This window comes from Rhagoletis pomonella, unplaced genomic scaffold (genome assembly GCF_013731165.1).
Source record: "Rhagoletis pomonella isolate Grant_MI unplaced genomic scaffold, Rhpom_1.0 Rhpom_scaffold_00669, whole genome shotgun sequence".
Taxonomy (NCBI): domain Eukaryota; kingdom Metazoa; phylum Arthropoda; class Insecta; order Diptera; family Tephritidae; genus Rhagoletis; species Rhagoletis pomonella.
Genome location: NW_023459223.1, coordinates 11,153 through 33,600, shown reverse-complemented (window position 1 = coordinate 33,600; position 22,448 = coordinate 11,153). Strand labels below are relative to the sequence as shown.

Below are 22,448 nucleotides of genomic sequence, written 5' to 3'. Positions count from 1 at the left end.
TAAAATAAAAATTCGTTAAATATATTTGATTCCATTAATAACCATAAAACTGTATTTTTAGAAAGTTCAAAGTTTTTGGACAAATATTGAAACGTTTACTTAAATTAAATGTTAAATACATATATATAAATGCGCAAATGTAAAAGTTTAGATGGATTTAAAACATACGAAATTATTCAGCGGTTGAATCCATACACTTTTTGAAATCCATCAATATGGATCGACAGTCGCCATAAATGTTCTTTTAAAAAATAAAATGTGTTAATTTGATGGTAGCTCGAGTATTAAGATCAGGTTTCTATTAGTATAACTTTGTTCATGGGTTTGCGTAATTTTTTTGTGGTGAAAGTCTAAAACCAAGAAAAGAAAACGCGAAAGCCGAGGAGCAAAATGTAAAAAATAAATCCTCCTGTATATATATATACTCGAAAAAGTTATGCTAACACTTCTTTCATGCATTTAGGTAGACAATTTTATATGGGAAAACGTACGTTTACGAGATAAATGCATAAAAGCAGGTACAACTAAAATAGCGCTCTCAGGGATTTCTGTTACAATACTTCTGTAAATTTCATGCTCCAAGTGTTCGAGCATTGGTATAGCGCTGAAGACAAATGCTCAGGATATAATACAAAAATGCATATTTACTTGATTTCACATAGTAATATTATCATTGTTAAAAAAGAACAAGTTTGTATTAGGTAATAATTAAATAATGCAACCTTATGTGCTGCTTTGACGAATGGAAAAACCAAAATAAATAATTTTATTTGTATGTGTGTTTAAAAGAGTTGGATTATTTTGTGAGTGTAAGCAGTTTCAAAACTAAAGAGTAGTTGCAACATTAAAAAGTACCCGAAACACATTTTCATTTAATAGCAAATATGAGCAGAATATGTACTTTCTTCAATTTTCTTCTGTTGCCAACTTTCTGAAAAACGTGAATTCACCGCGATGCGATACAGAAACAAAAAGACAGCGGCAGCGCGCAGAGGGTTTTGAGCAATAATATAAATTTGTATCAAACAACGCATTAAATAGTCATTTTAGTATACTTTTGCTGTTTACTTATTCAAGTAAATGCATGTATTAGTTTTTCTTTAAGAAATTTCTCTAAAATTTGCAACTTTTTTTTTATGATTTCTAAAGATTACTTTATTTTTGCCAAAGAGCAACCTTGCGTACAGAAAATTGTCTTGTACTTAAAACTTCACCACTATAAACTTGGTCCTTATAAAGGACTTTCACCACAGTTTGTTTACTGGATATACTGAGGTCAACATAATCAGCTGTATCAAAACCATTTGGTGAGTGGTCAACAATTTTAAAGTGTGTTTTTCATTGTTGTTTTTTTTTTTGGGAAAAAATTTATAAAAATAAAATATATGGTGCGTAAAATTTTAATAATCAGTGAAAATAAAAAAAACGGTGGTTTCGTTGTTGTTGTTAGCGATTGTAATGCTCATTGTAAGTTTTTTATGTTTTTTTGATTAAATTCATTACTTTTCAATTATTTTGTTTTAACTTATTTGAAATCAACATATGCGGCCAAAAGAATTAGAAATTTAATTTCAACAATAGAAAAAAGAAAATTATATTACTTATATTTTCATCGCTTTATTTTAGAAATGCCACGCCCGCGAAGAAATGATATTGGTCGTCGGTCGCGTAGAACGCAAAATAGATCAAATGAAAGGCAAAATCAATCACAAGAAGAGCGAGAAATTCAAAACCAAAATCAAAGGGAACGTATGGCCAGATCACGTTCAGGCCATTCACCTGAAGAACGTATACAACGTAATGAGCACGATAGATTAAGAATGCAAGCGCATCGTGCAGCAAGAAATGTTAATGAAAATGCACAAAGACGACAACAAGCAGCACGAATCAATGTTAATATTGATTTGAACGGTGCTGGATTTCAATATAACAATGCCATTGATTATAGTTTGCATAAATTTGTGGTTATTGGCGCAATGGACAAAATATGTCAATATTGTAATGCAGTGAAATTTAAAACTGAACCTCCTGGAATGTGTTGTACTTCTGGGAAAGTACGACTACCACAATTACAATATCCACCAGAACCATTAGCTTCACTGCTTTCTGGCTCAACACCTCAATCAAATCATTTTTTGGATCACATTCAAATGTACAATTCATGTTTTCAAATGACGTCTTTTGGTGCGACGAATATACTAAGAGATAATTTTATGCCGACCTTCAAGGTAATTTCGGCATCAAGCATTTCAAATGAAAATTTTGAAATAGACAATCTATCATCTGAATATTTTGGCTCTACATTACAGATACAAGGGCAAATTTACCACAAAATCGGTTCCTTGCTGCCATTCCCAGATGCTAACTATCAATTTTTGCAAATTTATTTCCTTGGCAATAATCAAAATGAAGTCGATACACGTTGTGCATTTTTTAAAAGTGCCAGAAGATTGATAATTGAAGAATTGCAAGCAATATTTCATGAACATAACGAATTGGTTACTACGTTTAAGACAGCACTTGATCAAATGCAATCTGATGATCATAAAATTGTGATTAGAGCTGACAGAAGACCGATTGGTGAACACGAACGAAGATTTAATGCACCGCTTAATAATGAAATTGCTATTGTGATTGTTGGTGAAGAATTTCAATCACGTGATATTGTATTGCGCCGAAGAAATAATCAATTACAACGTGTATGCGAAACGCATCGCGGTTATGACGCACTACAATATCCAATTTTATTTTGTCGAGGCGAAGATGGATACTCTGTCAATATAAAAATGGTTGATCCAGCAAATCCACGTGAGTTTTTGGAGAAATGATGATTTTCAATAATTTTCTGTGTCATGTTTTATCATTCTATTTGCTTTGCTTTTTTTTCGGAACGTGAAGTAAATAAAAACGTAAGCGCCATGAACTATTATGCATATAGAATTATGATACGACAAAACCAGGAAAATCATATTTTGAAAGCCCGAAAACTATATCATCAATATATCGTAGATATGTATGCAAAGATAGAAACAGAACGTTTGAATTTCATTCGATTTAATCAAAGGAAGTTGCGCTCAGAAGAGTATATCCATCTCAGAGATGCGACCAATAATGACAGAAATGTAAACAATATTGGACAAATGGTAATTTTACCATCGACCTACACAGGGAGCCCCCGTCATATGCATGAGTACGCACAAGATGCCATATGTTATGTTCGTTGTTATGGTCGGCCTGATTTATTTATAACATTCACGTGCAATTAAAAATGGGAAGAAATTAAGAAATATTTGTATCCCGGACAATCTTCTACTGATCGCCATGATATCACTGCAAGAATATTTCGACAAAAACTCAAGTCACTTATGGATTTTATTGTCAAATATAAAGTTTACGGAGAAGTTAGATGCTGGATGTACTCTGTCGAGTGGCAAAAGAGAGGTTTGCCACACGCGCATATTTTAATATGGTTAGTGGACAAAATTACAACCGATCAAATAGATGATGTAATCTCAGCTGAGATTCCGGATCAGACAATTGATCCAGATTTATTTGATGTTGTCACTAAAAATATGATACATGGCCCGTGTGGTGTGATAAATGTCAATTCACCATGTATGCAAGATGGCAAATGTACGAAACGATACCCTAGAGCACTAATTTCTGAAACAATTACTGGAAATGATGGATACCCTCTACATCGTCGACGTTTAACACAGGATAACGGCAAATCAATAACTTTACAAGTGAATCGTCAAGATTTTGAAATTGATAATATATGGGTAGTTCCCTATTCGCCATTGCTATCGAAAGCGTACAAAGCTCATATCAATGTAGAATATTGTAATTCGGTCAAATCGATTAAATACATTTGCAAGTATATTAACAAAGGCAGTGACATGGCTGTTTTTGGAGTTGCAGAGAACCGAAATGATGAAATAACTCAATACCAAATGGGCAGGTACATTAGTAGTAACGAGGCAGTTTGGCGAATTTTGTCTTTCCCCATTCATGACCGTAGTCCAGCTGTTATTCATTTAGCAGTTCATTTGGAAAATGGACAGCGTGTGTATTTTACTGTTAATAATGCTCAGGCAATTGTAGAGCGACCGCCATCAACCACATTAATTTCTTTTTTTAAATTATGTGAAAGAGATCAATTTGCTAAAACACTGCTTTATTCACAAGTACCAACATATTACACATGGAATGTAAGTTCAAAGACATGAGAAAGACGTAAAAGAGGATGTTGATGGTTATCCTGGTGTTTTTGAAAGTGACGCCATAGGACGACTTTATACAGTGCATCCTAGCCAGGCTGAATGTTTTTATTTGCGTCTTTTATTAATTAATGTTCGTGGACCAACGTCTTTTTTGAATTTGAAAAGAGTTAATGAGCGCCTCTGTCAAACTTACCGGCGAGCATGTGAAGAACTGCATCTACTTGAAGATGATAATCATTGGGATGCAACACTTGCAGATGCATCCGCAACAGGTACACCACATCAAATACGGACATTATTTTCAATTATTGTTGCAACATGTTTTCCATCTGATCCATTGCAACTGTGGCAAAGTTATCGTGATTATATGACCGAAGATATCTTGAATAGAATGCGTCGTATTTCTGCAAATCAGGAATTACTCATTTCACTGGAAATGTATAACGAGGCATTGATTATTATTGAAGATATGTGCTTAGCAGTTGCAAATAAATTATTGTCACAATTAGGTTTACCACCTCCTAATCGAGCAATGCATGACGTATTTAATCAAGATATACAACGTGAACAACAATACGATATAAATGATCTTAACACATTTATAAATTTGAATCTGCCGAAATTGAATATAGAACAAAAACATGCATATGACACTATAATGCAAGCTATACAAAACAAAAGTGGAGGAATGTTTTTTTTAGATGCGCCAGGTGGCACCGGTAAAACGTTTTTGATTTCTATGTTATTAGCGACTGTAAGATCACAAAACAATATAGCATTAGCGCTTGCATCGTCTGGAATAGCTGCTACATTATTAGATGGTGGCTGTACAGCGCATTCCGCACTTAAATTACCATTGAATATGCAAATTAATGAAAATCCAACATGTAACATTTCAAAAAATTCTGAAATGGGAAGAGTTTTGCAATAATGCAAATTAATTGTGTGGGATGAATGTACAATGGCACATAAAAAATCAGTGGAAGCATTGGATAGAACTTTGAAAGATTTACGTAATAATCAAGAAATATTTGGTGGCGCTTTAATATTATTGTCTGGTGATTTTCGTCAAACTTTGCCAGTAATTCCCCGTTCAACACCAGCAGATAAATTAAAAGCATGTTTAAAGACATCCCATTTATGGAGGCACGTAAGAACTTTGACTTTGAAAACAAATCTGCGAGTTTATTTGCAAAATTATGCATCGGCTGACGAATTTTCAAGACAACTTCTGAAGATAGGAAATGGACAAATTCCTATTGATGCTGCTACTGGCTTAATCACTTTGCCAGATAATTTTTGTAATTTCGCACACACAAAACAAGAATTAGTTTCAAGTGTTTTTCCAAATATTGCGCAAAATTATCAAAATCACAATTGGTTAGCTGAAAGAACAATACTGGCTGCGAAAAATAAGGATGTTGGTCAATTGAATGCGAATATTTTAAATGATGTGCCTGGTGAGATTGTAACATTTAAATCAATTGATACAGTTATAAATCAAGAGGACGCTGTAAATTATCCAACAGAATTTTTAAATTCCTTGGATTTACCTGGACTGCCGGCTCATCGCATAAAATTGAAAGTTGGTGCACCAATTATTTTACTTTGAAATTTAAATCAGCCACGATTGTGTAACGGAACAAGATTAGCAGTCAAAAAGGTCATGAATAATCTTATTGAAGCAACAATTTTAAAAGGAAAATTCAAAGGTGAAGACGTATTGATTCCGCGTATTCCACTGATTCCACCAGATTTAGCTTTTGACTTCAAAAGATTGCAATTTCCAATACGTCTTGCATTTGCAATGACAATAAACAAAGCACAAGGACAATCGCTGGAATTATGCGGAATTGACTTAGAATATCCATGCTTCTCCCACGGACAATTATATGTATCATGTTCACGTGTAGGAAAGCCATCAGTTCTGTTTATTTATACCACAACTCAGGGCAAAAAAAAAAATGTAGTTTACGAAAAGGCTTTGCGTTAGTTTAAGTTTAAAATTAACATTAATTTTATATTGTAAAAAAAGAATAAATACACATAGAGTGAATTTAAATCGAGTGTTCATTATTCATTTCTAATTTTGATATGCCTAGCGAAGCAGGCAGAGGGTCGCCTAATATATATATAAAAAAAAATTAGTGTGAAAAATGTATAGTAGTTCATCAATTGAGAACGGTTGGGCCAATTTGACAAACATTTTTTTTTTAGTAGTTCGTAATTGCCAGGAGAAGGTTTTTACAAAAGAAAATTTTGGGAAAACCCTCTGGGAAAGTCGGGAAATCAGAAAAATCGAAAATAGATTTTTTTGTATGGAATTTTTTGTGCAATTCCTTTGGAATGGCTTTCGAATCGAAGAATAGAAAATGCTAAGTGAAAAACTTGGAAAAATCCGGAATAACGCGAAAAATTTAAATTTTTTTCGCCAAAATTTTGCATTTTATCGCATGATTTTGATGATGTAAAAAATTTAGAATAATTGTGAAATTCATTGTAAGCTTAATCAATTGGGACCAATTTTGTCCTAGTTTCATGACCAAATCGAATGGTTGCTGTTTGTTTGGAAAGGTGTTTAGAAGGAGGAGTACACAAAGTTTTAATTCTTCCGATAGGTGGTGCAGGGGTCGAGCTACGCTAAAAAAAAATGCATTTGGTACGTATGTAGCCTTCTTCCTTGATTAGCGTATAGGATCAATTTTTTTCCGTTAAGTGGACCAGGGACCGATCTATTCGAAAAAGTCTTATTTATGGTCCGATTTGCATGAAATTCGGCACGTAGGTAGCTTATTGCCAGGATTAACATATAGAATATTTTTTCTAATAGTTGGCCCATATACCGATCTATTGGAAAAAATCTTATTCATGCTGCCACTTGCTTGAAATTAGACACCCGTATTATAGATATGCGAAGAATAGAATTGAGTCATGATTGAGAACATGCGGGTATTCGCTATTTAACAATACTTATTACACAAACACAAATGGAAACAAAATTTGATGCAGCAAATGTTAACGCTATTTTTGACAGATTTTTTTGTGTTGATTACGAATCCGTAAGCATAAAGTTTCCATCAGCTCCAAATATTAAGAAAAAGGAGGTAAAAGTGTCAAAAAAGCGCGTTTTTTTGCAATATTTGAGAAGCTCTAGCAAATAAAAAAAAGGGTGGTAGAACCTTCCACTTAGGCTTAGCTTAAAACTAAAAATCTCGACTACTATCTTGGACTTCTGATTTCAACCCGTGAAAATACCATTCCTGCACCTTGACCCTAAGTCATTTATTGAACAGCTAACACTGATTTTTACATATTTTTTAATTGCATAGTTTTCCAGTATTTTGTTTATTGTTGGACGATAAAACGTAAATAATCATAGGTGACCATCAGGTCAAGGTGCAGGAATAGTATTTTCAGGGATATTAGTCTATAGTTCTAGCTTTAATTTAAGCCTAAGTGGAAAGTTCTATCACCTTCTGTTTCCTTGCTGGAGCTGATGGAAACTTTATAATTACGGATTCGTAATCAAAACAAAAATTTTCCGCATCAAAATCGTTATTGCACAGTGTTACCAACACCAATAATATAAAGAAAAGCTCCTTCTTTTTATAAAAGGTGATCTCGCGAACTGCAGAACTGAACCGCTCAGGAACAATTTTTATTTTATTTTATTTTACTACAAGAGCGTACAATTGCTGGCTTATGCCGATGCAATCGACATCATCGGTAACAAAAACCGCGAAGTCACTCTTGCCAGTAATTGCTACTTTGGACTGTGTAGGCAGTTCAGGAGAAAAGTTATTTCTCGACGTACGAAAACCACACTCTATAAGTCACTCATCATGCCCGTGCTGGTATATGGCGCAGAAGCATGGACAATGACAACATCCGATGGGTCGGCTCTTGGAGTATTCGAGAGAAAGATTTTGCGGAAGATTTACGGGCCTTTACGCGTTGGCGACGACGAGTACCGCAGACGATGGAACGATGAGCTGTATGAGCTCATAGTGCAGCGAGTTAAACACAGCGGCTCCGCTGACTTGACCATGTCGTTCGAACGGACACCGACGCTCCAGCTCTGAAAGTATTCAACTCGGAACCCGCTGGTGGTAGCAGAGGTATAACGCTTTCGTCAGGTTATTTAAGATTTAAGTCGACCACAAAACCAAACGAGAACGTGAACTGCCGGCGAAAACGTTGGACCAAATGTTTCAATAAAAAAAATAATTTTGGGCGGGGCGAATTTTGCCGGGTCTGCTAGTATATATATAAAACAAAGTCGTGTTAGTTACACCATTTATAACTCAAGAACTGCTGGACCAATTTTTATGATATGTGGTTTTTGAAATTATCTACCTTCCGAATAGCAGAATAACTATTAAAACAACCGCTAGGTGGCGCTGGAGTCGAGTTATTAGTAATACCCGTATTTATGGTCCGATTCGCCTTATATTTGAGATATGTATTGACAATAGGATAAACAATACCATTGCAAAAAAAAGAGCCGCCAGGTGGCGTTGGAGTCGAGTTATTGCTAAAAATCGTGTTTATGGTCCGATTATCCTCAGATTCAAAATATGTATTGATAACAAGAAACAGAATTCTTTCGAAAAAAATTTGCCACCAGATGGCGCTGAAATTGAGTTACATATATATATGTTACTAAAAATCGTGTTTATGCTCGAATTTATTTCATTTTCGAAAAATATGAATTCACATATCGATGGTCCTATGCAATAACGACACAACTCAAGGTTCAAAAAATCAAATCCCTTATTACTGTTCAGCGGCTCATATCTCTAATCCTTGGCTAACCCATGTCTAATCCTAACTAAAGTAAGTAGTAAAGATTATCTATTCTGTACTAATTATATAAAGAGAAGTCCCTTTTCTTTGTAACAGGTAATCTTCGCGGACGGCTGGTCCGATTTTCATGAAATTTTGTATATAGATAGCTTCCAGAAACTACCATGTTTTAGGGCAAAAAAATTTACTTTTTTCCGGTAAATGGGCCAGCGACCGAAGTATTCGAAAAAGTTTTATTGTGGTCCGATTTGCTTAAAATTTGGAACGTAGGTAGCTTTTTACTTAGATTAGCATATAGGATCATTTTTTCCGGGAAGTGGACCCGGGATCGATCTATTCGAAAAAATCGTACTTATGGTCCGGTTTGCTTAAAATTTGGTATGTAGGTAGCTTTTTGCCTAGATTAGCATATAGGATCCTTTTTTACGCGAAGTGGACCAGCGACCGATCTATTAGAAAAATCGGATCTATGGTCCGATTTGATTAAAATTTTGTATGTAGGTAGCTTTTTGCCTGGATAAGCTTCATGCAATTTCGAATATATGTAAATAGCTTTGAGCAACCACCATATCAAGGGGCGAATTCGTCACTAGCCAAGTTTTTTTTTTGCGACAATCAGAAATAACGGAAACAGTTAAAATATAATAATAATATATACATATATATATTTTGAAAGCCGTTGTTTTGAATTTTCAGACACCTGCAGCACGAGCACCCAAGGATGGTTTTAGGTAAAAAAAAATTCTATATGTAAAGGGGGAGTGGCACCTCTAACACAAACGGAATTTTTTGGTAGAGTTCTGGAACTTGGAGAAAAATTCAAGTTATTGGAAATAGAGGCGTGGCACCTCTAATACGAACCAAATTTTTCATACTACATATCTCTGGAAGTGTTCATGGTAGAGTTCTGGAACTTTATATGAAGATATACGAAATCAATCGCATACTCTTGGAGAAAACCTTAAGCTATTGGAAAAGGGGGCGTGGCACCTCCCATATAAAGCGAATTTTTCATACTGCATATCTCTGGAAGTGTTCTTGGTAGAGTTCTGGAACTTGGTATGGAGATATACGAAATCAATCGCATACTCTTGGAGAAAACATGGAGCTATTGTAAAAGAGGGCGTGACACCTCCCTAGCTAGTACAGAACTTGGCATCGAGATATATAAATCAATCTTGGGGAAAAATTGGAGCTATTGTAAAAAGAGGTGTGGCACCTCCCATACAAACCGAATTTTTCATACTGCATATCTCTGGAAGTGTTCATGGTAGAGTTCCGGAGCTTGGTATCGAGATATAAGAAATCAATCGCGTAATCCTGAAGAAAAATTGGAGCTATTGGAAAAGGGGCGAGGCACCTCCCATATAAAGCAAATTTTTCATACTGCATATCTCTGGAAGTGTTCTTGGTAGAGTTCTGGAACTTGGTATGAAGATATACGAAATCAATCGCATACTCTTGGAGAAAAAATGGAGCTATTGTAAAAGAGGGCGTGACACCTCCCATTACAAACGGGGTTTTTCATACTGCATATCTCTGAAAGTATTCATGGTACAGTACTGGAACTTCGTATGGAGATATGTATCTATATGAAATCAAGCCCATACTCATGGAGAAAATTCGGGCTATTTGAAAAAGGGGGCGTGAAGTCTACAAACGTAGCGACTTTTAGTTTTATTTGAATGTATTTATAATTATTCTGTGGGTGTGTTTGTGAGGGAAATCCTCCTAAATGGTTGTACGGATTTAACGAAATTTTGTTGTGTGTGTTTGAGTGGGTCTCTGTATGGTTTAGTTTCACAATTTAATTCGCCAGTTGGCGCTGTAGTTGAGTTATTACTAAAGATCTTATTTATGATCCGATTTGGCTAATATTTTAAATATGTATTGGTAATGGTAAGAGCAATAGTATTGCAAAAACGTGCTGCCAAGTGGCGCTGGAGTCGAGTTGTTACTAAAAATAGCCAAGCGAGAAAAGATGCCGTGAAGGTCAGATTAAATCGACCTGTTGCATCATTGAGTATATCGAACTCTACTGTGTTACTATTGTCCCAATGGATGTGATTTTCAAGTATTATTATGCATTCCAGCTTTTTAGGTATTTCGTCTAAGTATATGTATGTATATTGCATTTCTGTAGAAAAGGATTCGCATTCGTTGAAATTGCCACCAACTATACTGTAAAGCTTCTAGGACAGATTCACTATAGAACCGGGTCATTGCTGCCGCCAGGGAGCGAAGAGGAAAATATTCTTCATTTTATTTATTTCGTTTTGCGAATAACTGTGCTATGAAATGCTGCACAGTTGGAGAATTTCAAGAATTTCTTCACGGATATGACACTTTCCTTAGGATATTTAGAGCGGAAATTGACCACCAAACCATAATCTAAGCAGATGAATGTGCCAATGAAAATCGTAAACGTGAATTGTTGGTGAAAATGTTGGACCAAAAAGTTTCAATAAAAAAATAAAAATTTTGGGCTTGACGAAGTTCGCCGGGTCTGCTAGTATTTTTATAAATAAAAATATTTAGAATTAAATATTTAATAATTAAAAAATTTTCAATCAGCACTATTCCGAATTTTGATTACATTCCCGCATTCCGCTCCGAAACAATCGTAATTTTGTATTCTGAGCAGTGTAGCCACTTTACCACAATTGTGGTAGATCTACTACATTTTGGGTAATTTTTACTTCTACCTCAACTACCACACATTTTAAAAAATCTACCACAATTTTACTGAAATAAAATTATTACCACTTTGCCAAAATATTGCTTTCAAATAAGTTGACCAGCCAATTTTCTCCTCATTATGAATGTTAAAGTCACGAAAATTTATTGTAAATATTATGTTAGTTGAATAGCTGAAGGTTCTGCCGAATTGCGCAATTTCAACACTCTAGTCCAAACTCAAATTGTAGCTGTTTACACAACCATTTCAATTTCAGTTTCGACGACAGTTTGTTGTTGTCAGGGTTCTTCAAAAAGTTTGACGTTTGTTTTTTTTTCTTCATTTTATTCATTAATAATTCACATTACTCAATTTTAAGAATTGTGTTCGCGAAGTTGAAGCAATTTCGCTGCAATTTCAGGTGAGAGTTCTTTGTACGGCAAAATTTAGAATCGTATAGCAGTTTCAGCTGAAACTGAAAAGTTTGAAGAGAGCAGCTGTGGTTATATAGATATTCATAGTGCTAAATGTAAACTTTTAAAGTATTATATAAAACTGTGTGATGAAATACGTAAACGGTTTAATTTTGCTGCTAACAACTTAAGACTGTTAAAGTATTGTGACCCACAAATTATTCAAAAAGGTGATATGCATTATTTTACCGCTTCTTAAACAATATCCTTTTCTTGAGGGTGTGGAAGAGTCGTCGAACAGCGAGTGGTGAAATTTGATCGTTTTTACAAATCCAAAGTTAAGGATTTGTTTCAAGATTACTTGGTCAAAGGTTGGACTACGCTAAAGAATGAAAAAAATTTATGTGATGAATTTATGTTTACTGAATTATCCGAATATGTATACATTCACTCACAGAAGTATTCGTAAATTAGACTTTTTACAATATTTAAAATGTTTTCCATCATAAATCTTTTTCGCTAATTTTCATTTAAAATAGAGCTCTTTCTATACCAAAAACCATATAAATCATTCTTCCAAACTTTGTACAAATTCATAAAAATGAATTAAACTTAAAAAAATGTTCAGCAAAATTTCAAACTTGTTATTCAGAGTTTTAAAAAAAAAATTTCGGTATGCAGTTTTGTAGCCCGTTCAATTTTAGTATAATAAAGTGCAAGTTTAAAGCAGCTGAAAATTACTGCTGATTTTTTAGAATTTTTTTTGTCGAGGGTATTGGGCATTTTCTTCCATATAAAAATGGATTTTGCCTTATATGGAAACAAATGCGCAACACCCTCGACAAAAAAATTCTAAAAAATCAGCGGTAACTTTTAGCTACTTGAAACTTGCACTTTACTATACTGAAACTGAGCGGGCTACAAAACTGCATACTGAAATTTTTTCTAAAAACTCTGAGTAAAAAGTTTAAAATTTTGATGCAAATTTTTTAAGTTTGATTCATATTTATGAATTTTGTACAAAGTTTGCAAGAATCATTTATATGGTTTTTGTTATAGAATGAGTTATGTTTCAAATGAAACAAAATGTTTCAAATGAAAAAGGAAAACATTTTGAATATTTTGAAAAAAAACTAAATTACGAATACTTTTGTGAGTGGCTGTATGTGCAATTTGGCAGTCCTTCCTCATAGCACTGCTGGTGCTGAAAGATTGTTTTCAGTAATAAATATAATTAAATCTTCGAAGTGAAATCGTCTTAGTGTGTTATCAGTGGAAAATCAAATTTTCACTAAAGAAATGTGTGATTTTGAAAATACTTACGTACCTTCGACAGACCTTATACCAGAGATGCTCAACAAACTATAGGGCTATTCGCGATCCGGTGCAAATGGCCTAGCATCATTGCATTGCAAATTTGTATTGCAAATTATTTGCAATACACAAACAAAATACACGCATTTGCATTTGTCATGGCTTGGCAAATTTGCAATACCGAAAATCCATAGCATAAAAATGCTATACATTGCATTCATAAACAAAACCAAAGCTGATGCACAAAAATTGTTTTGCAAAAGCTTTACGGTCGCTCACAATCCATGGCATATTTCTGCAATTGCATAAATTCGTCAGCTCGTATGCACTGAACCGCGAATAGCCCTTATATAAATAGATTTCGTTTCGTTAGCGAGCAAAAAAAACGTATCAAAATAACTTCGTTACGTTTCGGAGCTAAATTAACGAAACAAAACTCAATCGTTAACGTTTAAATGAAATAAATCAAGTTAAGGCAGAACTTGATAAAAACGCGTGATCGCAATAACGTTTCAAAAAGAATGACTTTATTTTCTGTAATTTCCAATTTAGTATAAATTCATAACTATTTAACAAAACTGTGTGCATAAGTATGAAGGTAAGTATGTACCAGGGTTGTTGCGAATATTCGCATTCGCATTCGCAACCTAGGAGCTTCCGCATTCATTTTAACATTCGCATTCGCAAAATTCAATACGGATCTTTTGCGAATGCGAATATTGAAGGGACCGAAAATTGCAGTTATTTTGTACGAGTTAAACTTGGCCAAGTATTTTTCATTCCGAAATAAAAGTACTTTCCGGATAATAAACAAACCACTTATCCAAATTAAACAAGTTTGGTATCCAATGAAAGAGGACTTGAATAGCTTTAAAACTGAAATGTCTAAAAGAGGAAAGCCTCACATCAGGAGCGCACCCAGGAATACATTTTGGGAGGGGCTTTTACTTCTGAAAATTCAGATAATATGCTCTTTAAAGAATATTTATGCAAGTTTTCTGTACCGTATGTAATAAATAAATAAACTTTTTGAAGTTTCATAAATTGCACTTTACTTACATAAAATTAACAAAGTACTCAAACATTTTTAATCGACTTCAAAAAAGGGAGAGGTTATCAATTCGTCGGAATATGTTGTCCTTATTTTATGTGTGCTTCCGCATAATTTTGAACCACGATTGCAATAATTCTTTTTTTTATCGGTAGAGGGTACCGAAGGGTCGTCCGGTCGTTTGAAAATTACTCGTTTAATATAAAGTTCTATAAATACAAGATGCACTCAACTTTCAAAAGTAATAAAGAATGTTAAAAAAGAGTTTAATGTTCATTTTCATCGATCTCTGGTTTTCGATGCAGATGGTGATTTTTCACAATTTCCAAACTTTTTAGTATTGCGAATACCGGAAAAACTAACTGAACTTGTATTTTTATTATGTAGCTCATTTTCGTGGAACGAATTCGAAGTTGGCAAATTAATTCTTCGAATCCTTGTTAAGTACATATCAGTGGTAAACTCTTTTAGACTATAAAGTGTAAAAAAACAACAGTAAGTGAGTATGCATTGCATGTTTTTAGGACAATGTTTTCATTCGCAGTTAAACTATAAAGAGCTCTCAAGAAAAACGAAAAATTAATATAAAATGACGCACACGAAATGGAAAAGTAATTTTCTTCTATCAAAATTTCTTAACTCAGTTTGCAACTCTCAATAAGAAAATGCTCTCATATTTATTTATTCATGAAACAGAAATAATAAAAAATATTTCTTGTGATTTTTCTTCACAGCTGGATTTTAGGATTTAAGATATAGTTTGAATTTGAGGTTATTGGCTTTAGGGAGGGTTGGAACCCCAAAACCCACCCATTTTGTGTGCCTCACATTGAAAAATATTTAAATAAAAAATGTTAATTAATTACCATAGAACAAACATTGGGTCAGGTATGTATTTACACGAATTTCTTTAGTATTAAGTTATAAAAAATGTAAATAGAGCTGGTAACCGTTATTCGTTATTTCTGTTTAAAAGCTATTTCAGTCCTCTTTCATATGATACCAAATTTGTTTTATTTGGATAAGCGGTTTCTTTATTATCCGGATAGGACGTTTATTTCGTAATAAAAAATATTAGGCCAAATTTAACTCGGAAAAAATAACTGTTATTTTCGGTCCCTGGAATATTCCAATAAAAATTAATAAATATCACTGAAAGTCCTCTCAATTGGTGCGGTGTCAAACGAAAAGAATTTACAATTTTGCAAAGTTTAAAGTTTGTCGCCTCGAGCGAGTTGTTATATAGTGGCGCAGGTTTGATTTACGACCCTTCAAAAAGTTTTTATTAAGTACAATGTTCCAATTTTTAAATTCAAGTACTGAAAAAACATTCAGTCTTATCATGAGTTTAATTTTCCCCGAACCGGTTCACTTTTCACTTTTGGTACTGAAAAAACATTCAGTCTTATCATGAGTTTAATTTTCCCCGAACCGGTTCACTTTTCACTTTTGGTTTTCATGTACATATTTACTATGGGCGGAATACAAATTTTCCGACGAATTTTTTTTCGGGCAAAACTCAGGATAAGGCAGATTATTAAAAACTATTAACCTTTCCATTTGTTATTTACCCAAATCACCTAATTTACCCACCTAAATTATTTCTTAAAATACATGACATCCGCATTCGCATCCGCATCCGCGGATGTTAGCTTTTAAACATACGCATCCGCATTCGCATCCGCGGATGTCTAAAATTCCACAGTCGCAACATCCCTCGTAGGTACATAGAAAAGCTTATGTATGGAAATGAGTGCATATGTACAGATGTATAGGCAAACCCGCTTATGTACAAAGAATATGTTTGCAAAGAGGATGCGTTAAAATACCGCAAAGCTAATTAGCATTAGGGTGTGTGGGCGAATTCTCAACATCCTGCCCGGTCGAGGCACTGGACTCGAAATTATCGTCGTCGATGAGCCGGCACAGCTTCTGAACTGCCCGGGTTATCGTTGCATTCGCTGTCTGAAGAGTGGCGTTGCGGGTTAACCCATCACTTCCCGGATGTACTGCCGTAATTCGGCCTAATCGCCAATGCGTTGGAGGCAAATTTTCGTGCCTTACGAGAACGATGTCGCCTATTTTCGAATCGGTTGACCGTGTCTGCCATTTGTTGCGTATTTGTAGTGTGGATAAATATTCATCACTCCACCGTGTCCAAAAATGTTGGTGTAGTTGGCGCACTCAGAGCCAGTGCTTAAGGCGATATTGAAGTGACGTAGGCTTCACGAACTGCAACCAGTGGGGCACCCACGAGAAAGTCACCAGGGGTCAGTGCCAATTTATCGCCGGGATCGTCATATAACGGTGTGATCGGTCGGGAATTCAGGCACGCCTCAATCCGTTCGCCAATGTTTGAAGTTGGCTATGCCATAGCGCTTGTGCTCCAACCAAGTGCACCAGATGATGTTTAGCGGACTTTGCGGCAGCCTCCCAGAGTCCACCTTGATGGGTAGCGCTAGGCGTGATAACGTGCCAATGAGTGCCCATATTTGCTAAAGACTGCTGGTTGCCTTTGTTTTGCCATGCAACCAGCTCTTCCTGTAGTAAGCGATTGGCGCTAATGAAAGCAGGACCATTATCACTGAAAAGTTCGAGGCATGGCCCACGTCGACTGACAAATCTTGTAAACGCGTCCAGAAACGCCTGTGATGAGAGATCATCGACGACCTCAATATGTACCGCCTTCGCTACCATGCAGATGAAGATGGCCAAGTATGTCTTAACCGTGGCGCGGGAACGTTTTGCGCCAATTCGTACTGTGAATGGACCGCAATAATCGACGCTGGATGATGCAAATGGTCGTGCAGCGTTGATTCGTTTTCTCGGTAGCGATGCCATCTGCTGAGTTGGGGTCACGCCTCGATGTCGCCGACAAGTAACAAACTTCTGTATATAGCTTCTAACCGCTTGCCTACCGTTTAGTATCCAATACCGTGTGCGAAGTGTTTGAAGAACAAGCTGCGGGCCTCCATGTAGCGTTGTATGATGTGCATGCTGGATGACCAAGAGTAATAGTTCGCCGTGTTTTGGTAGGATCATCGGGAGGCGCCGATCTTCTGGCAGGTCAGCTTGCCTGATGCGACCTCTAGCTCGCAAAATGCCATTTTCATCTATGTAGGGCTTCAATGATACCAGCTTGCTGGTGGTGGGTACGCACAACCCCTTTTGAAGTTGGGCTATATCTGTAGCGAAGTAATATAACTGCTCGTTCCGAGTTAGCCTATTAAGGGCAACATCCATTTCTGCGGGGCTAACGATTGAGCTTCGCAAGTGTTGGCTGCCGGGAAGCCAGCGAAGAATAATTGCCACTGTACATTGGAGCTTTAAAATGGAACTTCGACGTCGAGTAGTGACAACTGGCGAATAAATTTTTGTTGTAACTAGAGATGAAACCCTATGTTCACCTTGCATAATATCAAGCTCCTCATCAGTGTTGCCAGAATTTTTTGAAGAAACAAGCTAGATTGGCTCCAAAAAAAGGCTAAAAAAGGCAATTATTTTTTTTTTCGAGCTAAAAAAAAAGCTGAAAACAAAAAATCATTTTTCACTTTCTTTTTCAAATTTATTTAATTTCACACATAACAATTCGGCATAAATCTTTATATGTACATAACCATGATACAAAAATTTAAAGGATTTACTTTTAGCGTTTTAGTTGCTCTGAAAATTTAAATTTTATAAAGTAGGCAAACTTCAAAATATAAACAAAAAATATAAATTCAGCGAACGGTTTTACCTTTAGATACTTGTACCATGTACATACCTATATATAATATATGTATGTATGTATGAAAATAAAGCTATATTTTTGTTTATTTTCTAAAACATAGATTGGCGATTACACATATGTTAGTGTTTGGCCGAGCTTCTCCTCCGATTTGTGGCGTGCGCCTTGATGTTGTCACACAAAGCGGAGGGACCTACAGTTTTACGCCGACTCCGAACGGCGATTGTATCTTTATGCGAAGCTGTTTTTCATGGCAGAAATGCACTCGGAGGTTTGCCATTGCCTCCCGAGGGACGACCGCTGTTAAGAAAAAACCTTTTTCTATATTTTTTTTTTAACGATGTTGCTTTGACCAGGGCTTGAACCCAGGTGCTGATGAGTGAAAGCGCGCACTGCTTACCACTACACCACAGCGGCCGACTCATATGTATATAAATCAAAAATCCCCATCACATATACTATACCTTGTCACTATAGCTGTGTTTTCGTATTCTCCAGCAAAAAATATCCAGTAACTTGCCAGTAACCTAATTTCAGAGAGTAAGCCAATATTTACTCCCAATAAGTGAAATATGCAAGAAAGTACGAAAACGCAAACCAGCAAGAAGTCACTGGTTTTATTTTCCGATACAATTTTCTTAGAAAACTAGTGTTTTCCATCTTATTGTATATTTAAATTGGTTTATTTTATCATTTGCAACTCTAAAAGCACCACAAACAACTATTTTCTTAATGTGATTTACAATAAGCATCATGCCATCAGCTGTTTTTCTTACTAGCAAATAGTTGCTAGTAAAAATTTATCCAGTAAAAATCCAGTAAAACTTGCAAGTTCAGCTGTCATTTTTGCTCTCTCAATTTCCCCTCTTTTGCTAGTTTCTTGCAAGTTTTTGCGTACGAAAACGACATCCAGTAAAAAACCTGGATTTACTGGATAGTGCGTACGCGAACAGGGCTTATATCTTGTCACTTTTGAATGTATTTCACAATCAGAATAAAAGGCCCTACTTTCATCCGAAATTTCTTCAACCGATCGCTTCGTCAAATATCTTTAACAAAAAAACCATTAAAAGAGAGAATACAATTTGAGATCTACTGAAATTTACCTATCCATTGGTTGAGGTTAAAATTAAAAAATTCGTAGCACAAAGCACAGCTCTTTTCCGACGCCACTCAGTTAAAAATACCAACTAATAGTGATACGCAAACCGGTTTGCGCTTTACGATTGTCGATAACTTTTTTGTGCTTACTATTTTCAGAGTTACCATAAACAAATTTTTTTGTGATATCTATTTATCTACAACTATTTTTAGAGTTACCATAACACATTTTTTTATGATATAAATATTATTTTCTAAATATCGATTCAATAAAGAACTTTAGTAAGAAAAAAGGCTAGAAAAGGTCAAATGAAATTAAGAAACAGCTTAAAAAAAAGCTAAAAGCTAAATCACTTATTTTGAGGTTAAATGCATTGAAAAAAAAGCTAAATTTAGCCCGAAAAAGGCCGAAGTGGCAACTCTGCTCCTCATTAGTTAGATCGACTTCTCCTGGAATGGGCACCTGGGTATCTGTCAGCCATTTCGGACCTCGCCCCCACAGTTTATGCTCAACAAGCTCGGACGCTCAAATACCTCTGCTGGCACAGTCAGCAAGATTTTGAGCCGACCGAACATGGTGCCAACAGTCTGGCGATGTTAGCTCTTGAATTTGCCGTTCGCGGTTGGAAATGAAAGGCTTGAGAGTAGTGGGTGGCTTGTGTAACCAGCACAACACAATCCGCAAATCTGACCATAAAAAATAAGGGTTATCCGTTAACCGTAAAGCAATACGTACATTGTTGAGCGTAACAGCGAGCAAATGTGCTGAACAAAGCTCCACCCAAGGAATCGTTGCCCCCTTGAGCGGAGCCACCTTAGTACGAGCTGTAACAAGTGATACAATTGGATGCCCTTCGCCATTCGTAGTTCTTGTATATATAACAGCTGCGTATGCTAGGGGACTCGCGTCGCAAAATCCGAGTAATGTAGTCGATCGACCTTCAGCCATCCCTAGCCATCGTGGAACACGAATGCGGTTGATGACGTCAAGGTCCCTGTAAAATGCGATCCACATTTCGCGAAGTGAGTCTGGTAGCGGTGCATCCCGGACTAAACCAGCCGCCCACAGCTTTTCTCATCTCAAACCAAGCACAGCAGCAGTGGAAGGTTCAATGACTAAGGCACTCCGCACATTAAACGCCTAGTCATAGTAGTGTAATCGTTCCGGCGTACTAAAGTATGAAGCTTTTATACCGAACATATGTATTTCAATGAAGCTCTGTATATTACGATTCATAATCATATTTTCGCCTAATCATAAAAACTTCATGAATCGAAGCACCCAACATTGTAAGGCGCTTGCCGTTTTGATATCGGCATTTCTTTACTTTTTTGTGCTCGAAATAAAAATTATTTGTCATTTCAGTAGATAATAATTGAAAATTAATGATTTTGTGCTAAAACTCGTGCCAATTGTATTAAGCCATAAACGTGTATGCAATATTTTATTGCAGAAATGTTCGCGGAAGTATATTAGGGAGAAAGACCGGCCAGAAAATCTGTAATGTGCGCGCAAGCAGGGCTTACGCAGGGCGCCCAAGTGTGCAGAAGTCGAGTCCTCATGCATTCGTTTTGACATGACAAAACGATTACTCTACTATGATTAGGCGCGTAATGTGCGGAGTGCCTACCTCACCACTATTAGAGTTCCATTGTCGTAGAAAGCAGAAAGAACCGCATTCACGCAAGTTCTATAGCCTTGGTTTCTGAGTCACAACTAGTCAGGAAGTCGTCAACATAAAAGGATTTCAAGACTGTGTCACGAGCTGCAATTGCTTGTTGATTGTCTGGTACCACCTTATAATTGTCGTATGCGCATTTGAGTGTGTGCGCGAACCGCATTATATGGACTGCACGCCATGCCATAAGTTATGGTTTTTAAGAGTTATACAGCGATGCCGTTACTTGTCGATTCCCTCCAAATGATTCGTTGGAAGTTCCTGTGCTTAGGAGTTACTGGCACGTGTCGGTACATCTTCTCAATATCTGCCGACAATGCGATGCGAAAGCGGCGGAACCGAAAGATGATATTGATGAGCGGTTCCTGGATTGTTTCTTCTACTAACTGGATGTCGTTCAATGAGATACCGTTTGTAGTCCGCACAGAGGCATTGAATACGACGCGTAATTTTTCCGTAACCGCGTGGTGTGGGATATAATAGCTGGGTTCCTTGTCGTCTAGTGGACCAACGCGCTCCATATGGCCCAGGTCCTCGTACTCTCGCAAATCGTGTGCGTATGAGTCGCCCAGAGGTGGGGCGCCAGCGCGAAACACTATCTGAAAAACATAGCGACCGTCCGAAGTGCGAGAGTGAGTTGCTGAAAAGTGTCGTTCGCGTTCATCGTCTCCACCACAATCTTGTGAAGGCACTTCCTCTAGCTGCCAAAAATTGCGTTCGAGCTCCTCCAACTGCATGTCCTCGCCTCGCAGCTGTGCGCTGAATGCAAGCGAGGGCAGTGCTGATATTTTCTCTGCTGATGCTGGACCGAAGACAACCCAACCGAAACGTGTGCGTTGTGGATGTGGCTCTTGCAGACCGCCGAAATTAACGTCACCTTCAACCACTTGACCCCATACATCAGCACCAACCAAAATATCGATATTGCCAGGAGTCCCGAATTGTAGATCGGCTAGCTCCGGGCTTGCTAAGTGCTGCCACTGTGTCATGTCTATATGCACTGTTGGGATGGCCGTAGTAATTGACAGGGTGACAAGCGCAGCGAGTGTCAATTCAAAGTTGGAATGAAGTAATTTCAATGTAAGCGACACGCAGCCCCATGTACGAGCGTGAGCATGTGCACCTATTCCCTCCACACGAACATCGCATTTGCTACGGCGTAAAAACAAATAATTAGCTAGTCTATGTGTGATAAAACTGACCTGTGAACCCGGGTCACAATGCACCCGAGCTAAACGCCGGGTTGTGGGTCACCGTAGGCATGTACCCGCGTAGTTGCCAATAAAACTGTACGACTTGTATAGGCAAGACAAGTGACTGACGAAGGTTCTAGTCGGGGTTCCGACTTCTTGGGCACTGTTGTAGTCAAGCTCTCTTGAGGGACTGATGCTGTGTTGGGTGATGAATTTGCGCGACAAAGTAGCGAGTTGTGCTTACGACTGCAGTGGCGACAA

At 36.7% G+C, this 22,448-nt stretch overlaps 2 protein-coding genes across 2 annotated transcripts; both read right to left on the bottom strand.

The window, feature by feature from the left end:
- Window positions 1-16,809: 16,809 nt before the first annotated feature.
- LOC118751388 lies at window positions 16,810-17,325 on the bottom strand. Its single transcript, XM_036486207.1, has one exon. It carries the CDS (start codon window positions 17,323-17,325, stop codon window positions 16,810-16,812), a length of 516 nt encoding a protein of 171 aa, XP_036342100.1.
- A 3,875-nt stretch (window positions 17,326-21,200) lies between these two features.
- On the bottom strand, window positions 21,201-21,983 carry LOC118751385. The gene has a single exon (XM_036486206.1). The coding sequence runs from the start codon at window positions 21,981-21,983 to the stop codon at window positions 21,201-21,203; it is 783 nt and encodes a 260-aa protein (XP_036342099.1).
- Window positions 21,984-22,448: the final 465 nt, after the last annotated feature.

Excerpts from the sequence above, each read along its gene's own strand:
- LOC118751388 (XM_036486207.1), bottom strand. The coding sequence starts at position 17,325 with ATGGCATCGCTACCGAGAAAACGAATCAACGCTGCACGACCATTTGCA.
- LOC118751385 (XM_036486206.1), bottom strand. The coding sequence starts at position 21,983 with ATGACACAGTGGCAGCACTTAGCAAGCCCGGAGCTAGCCGATCTACAA.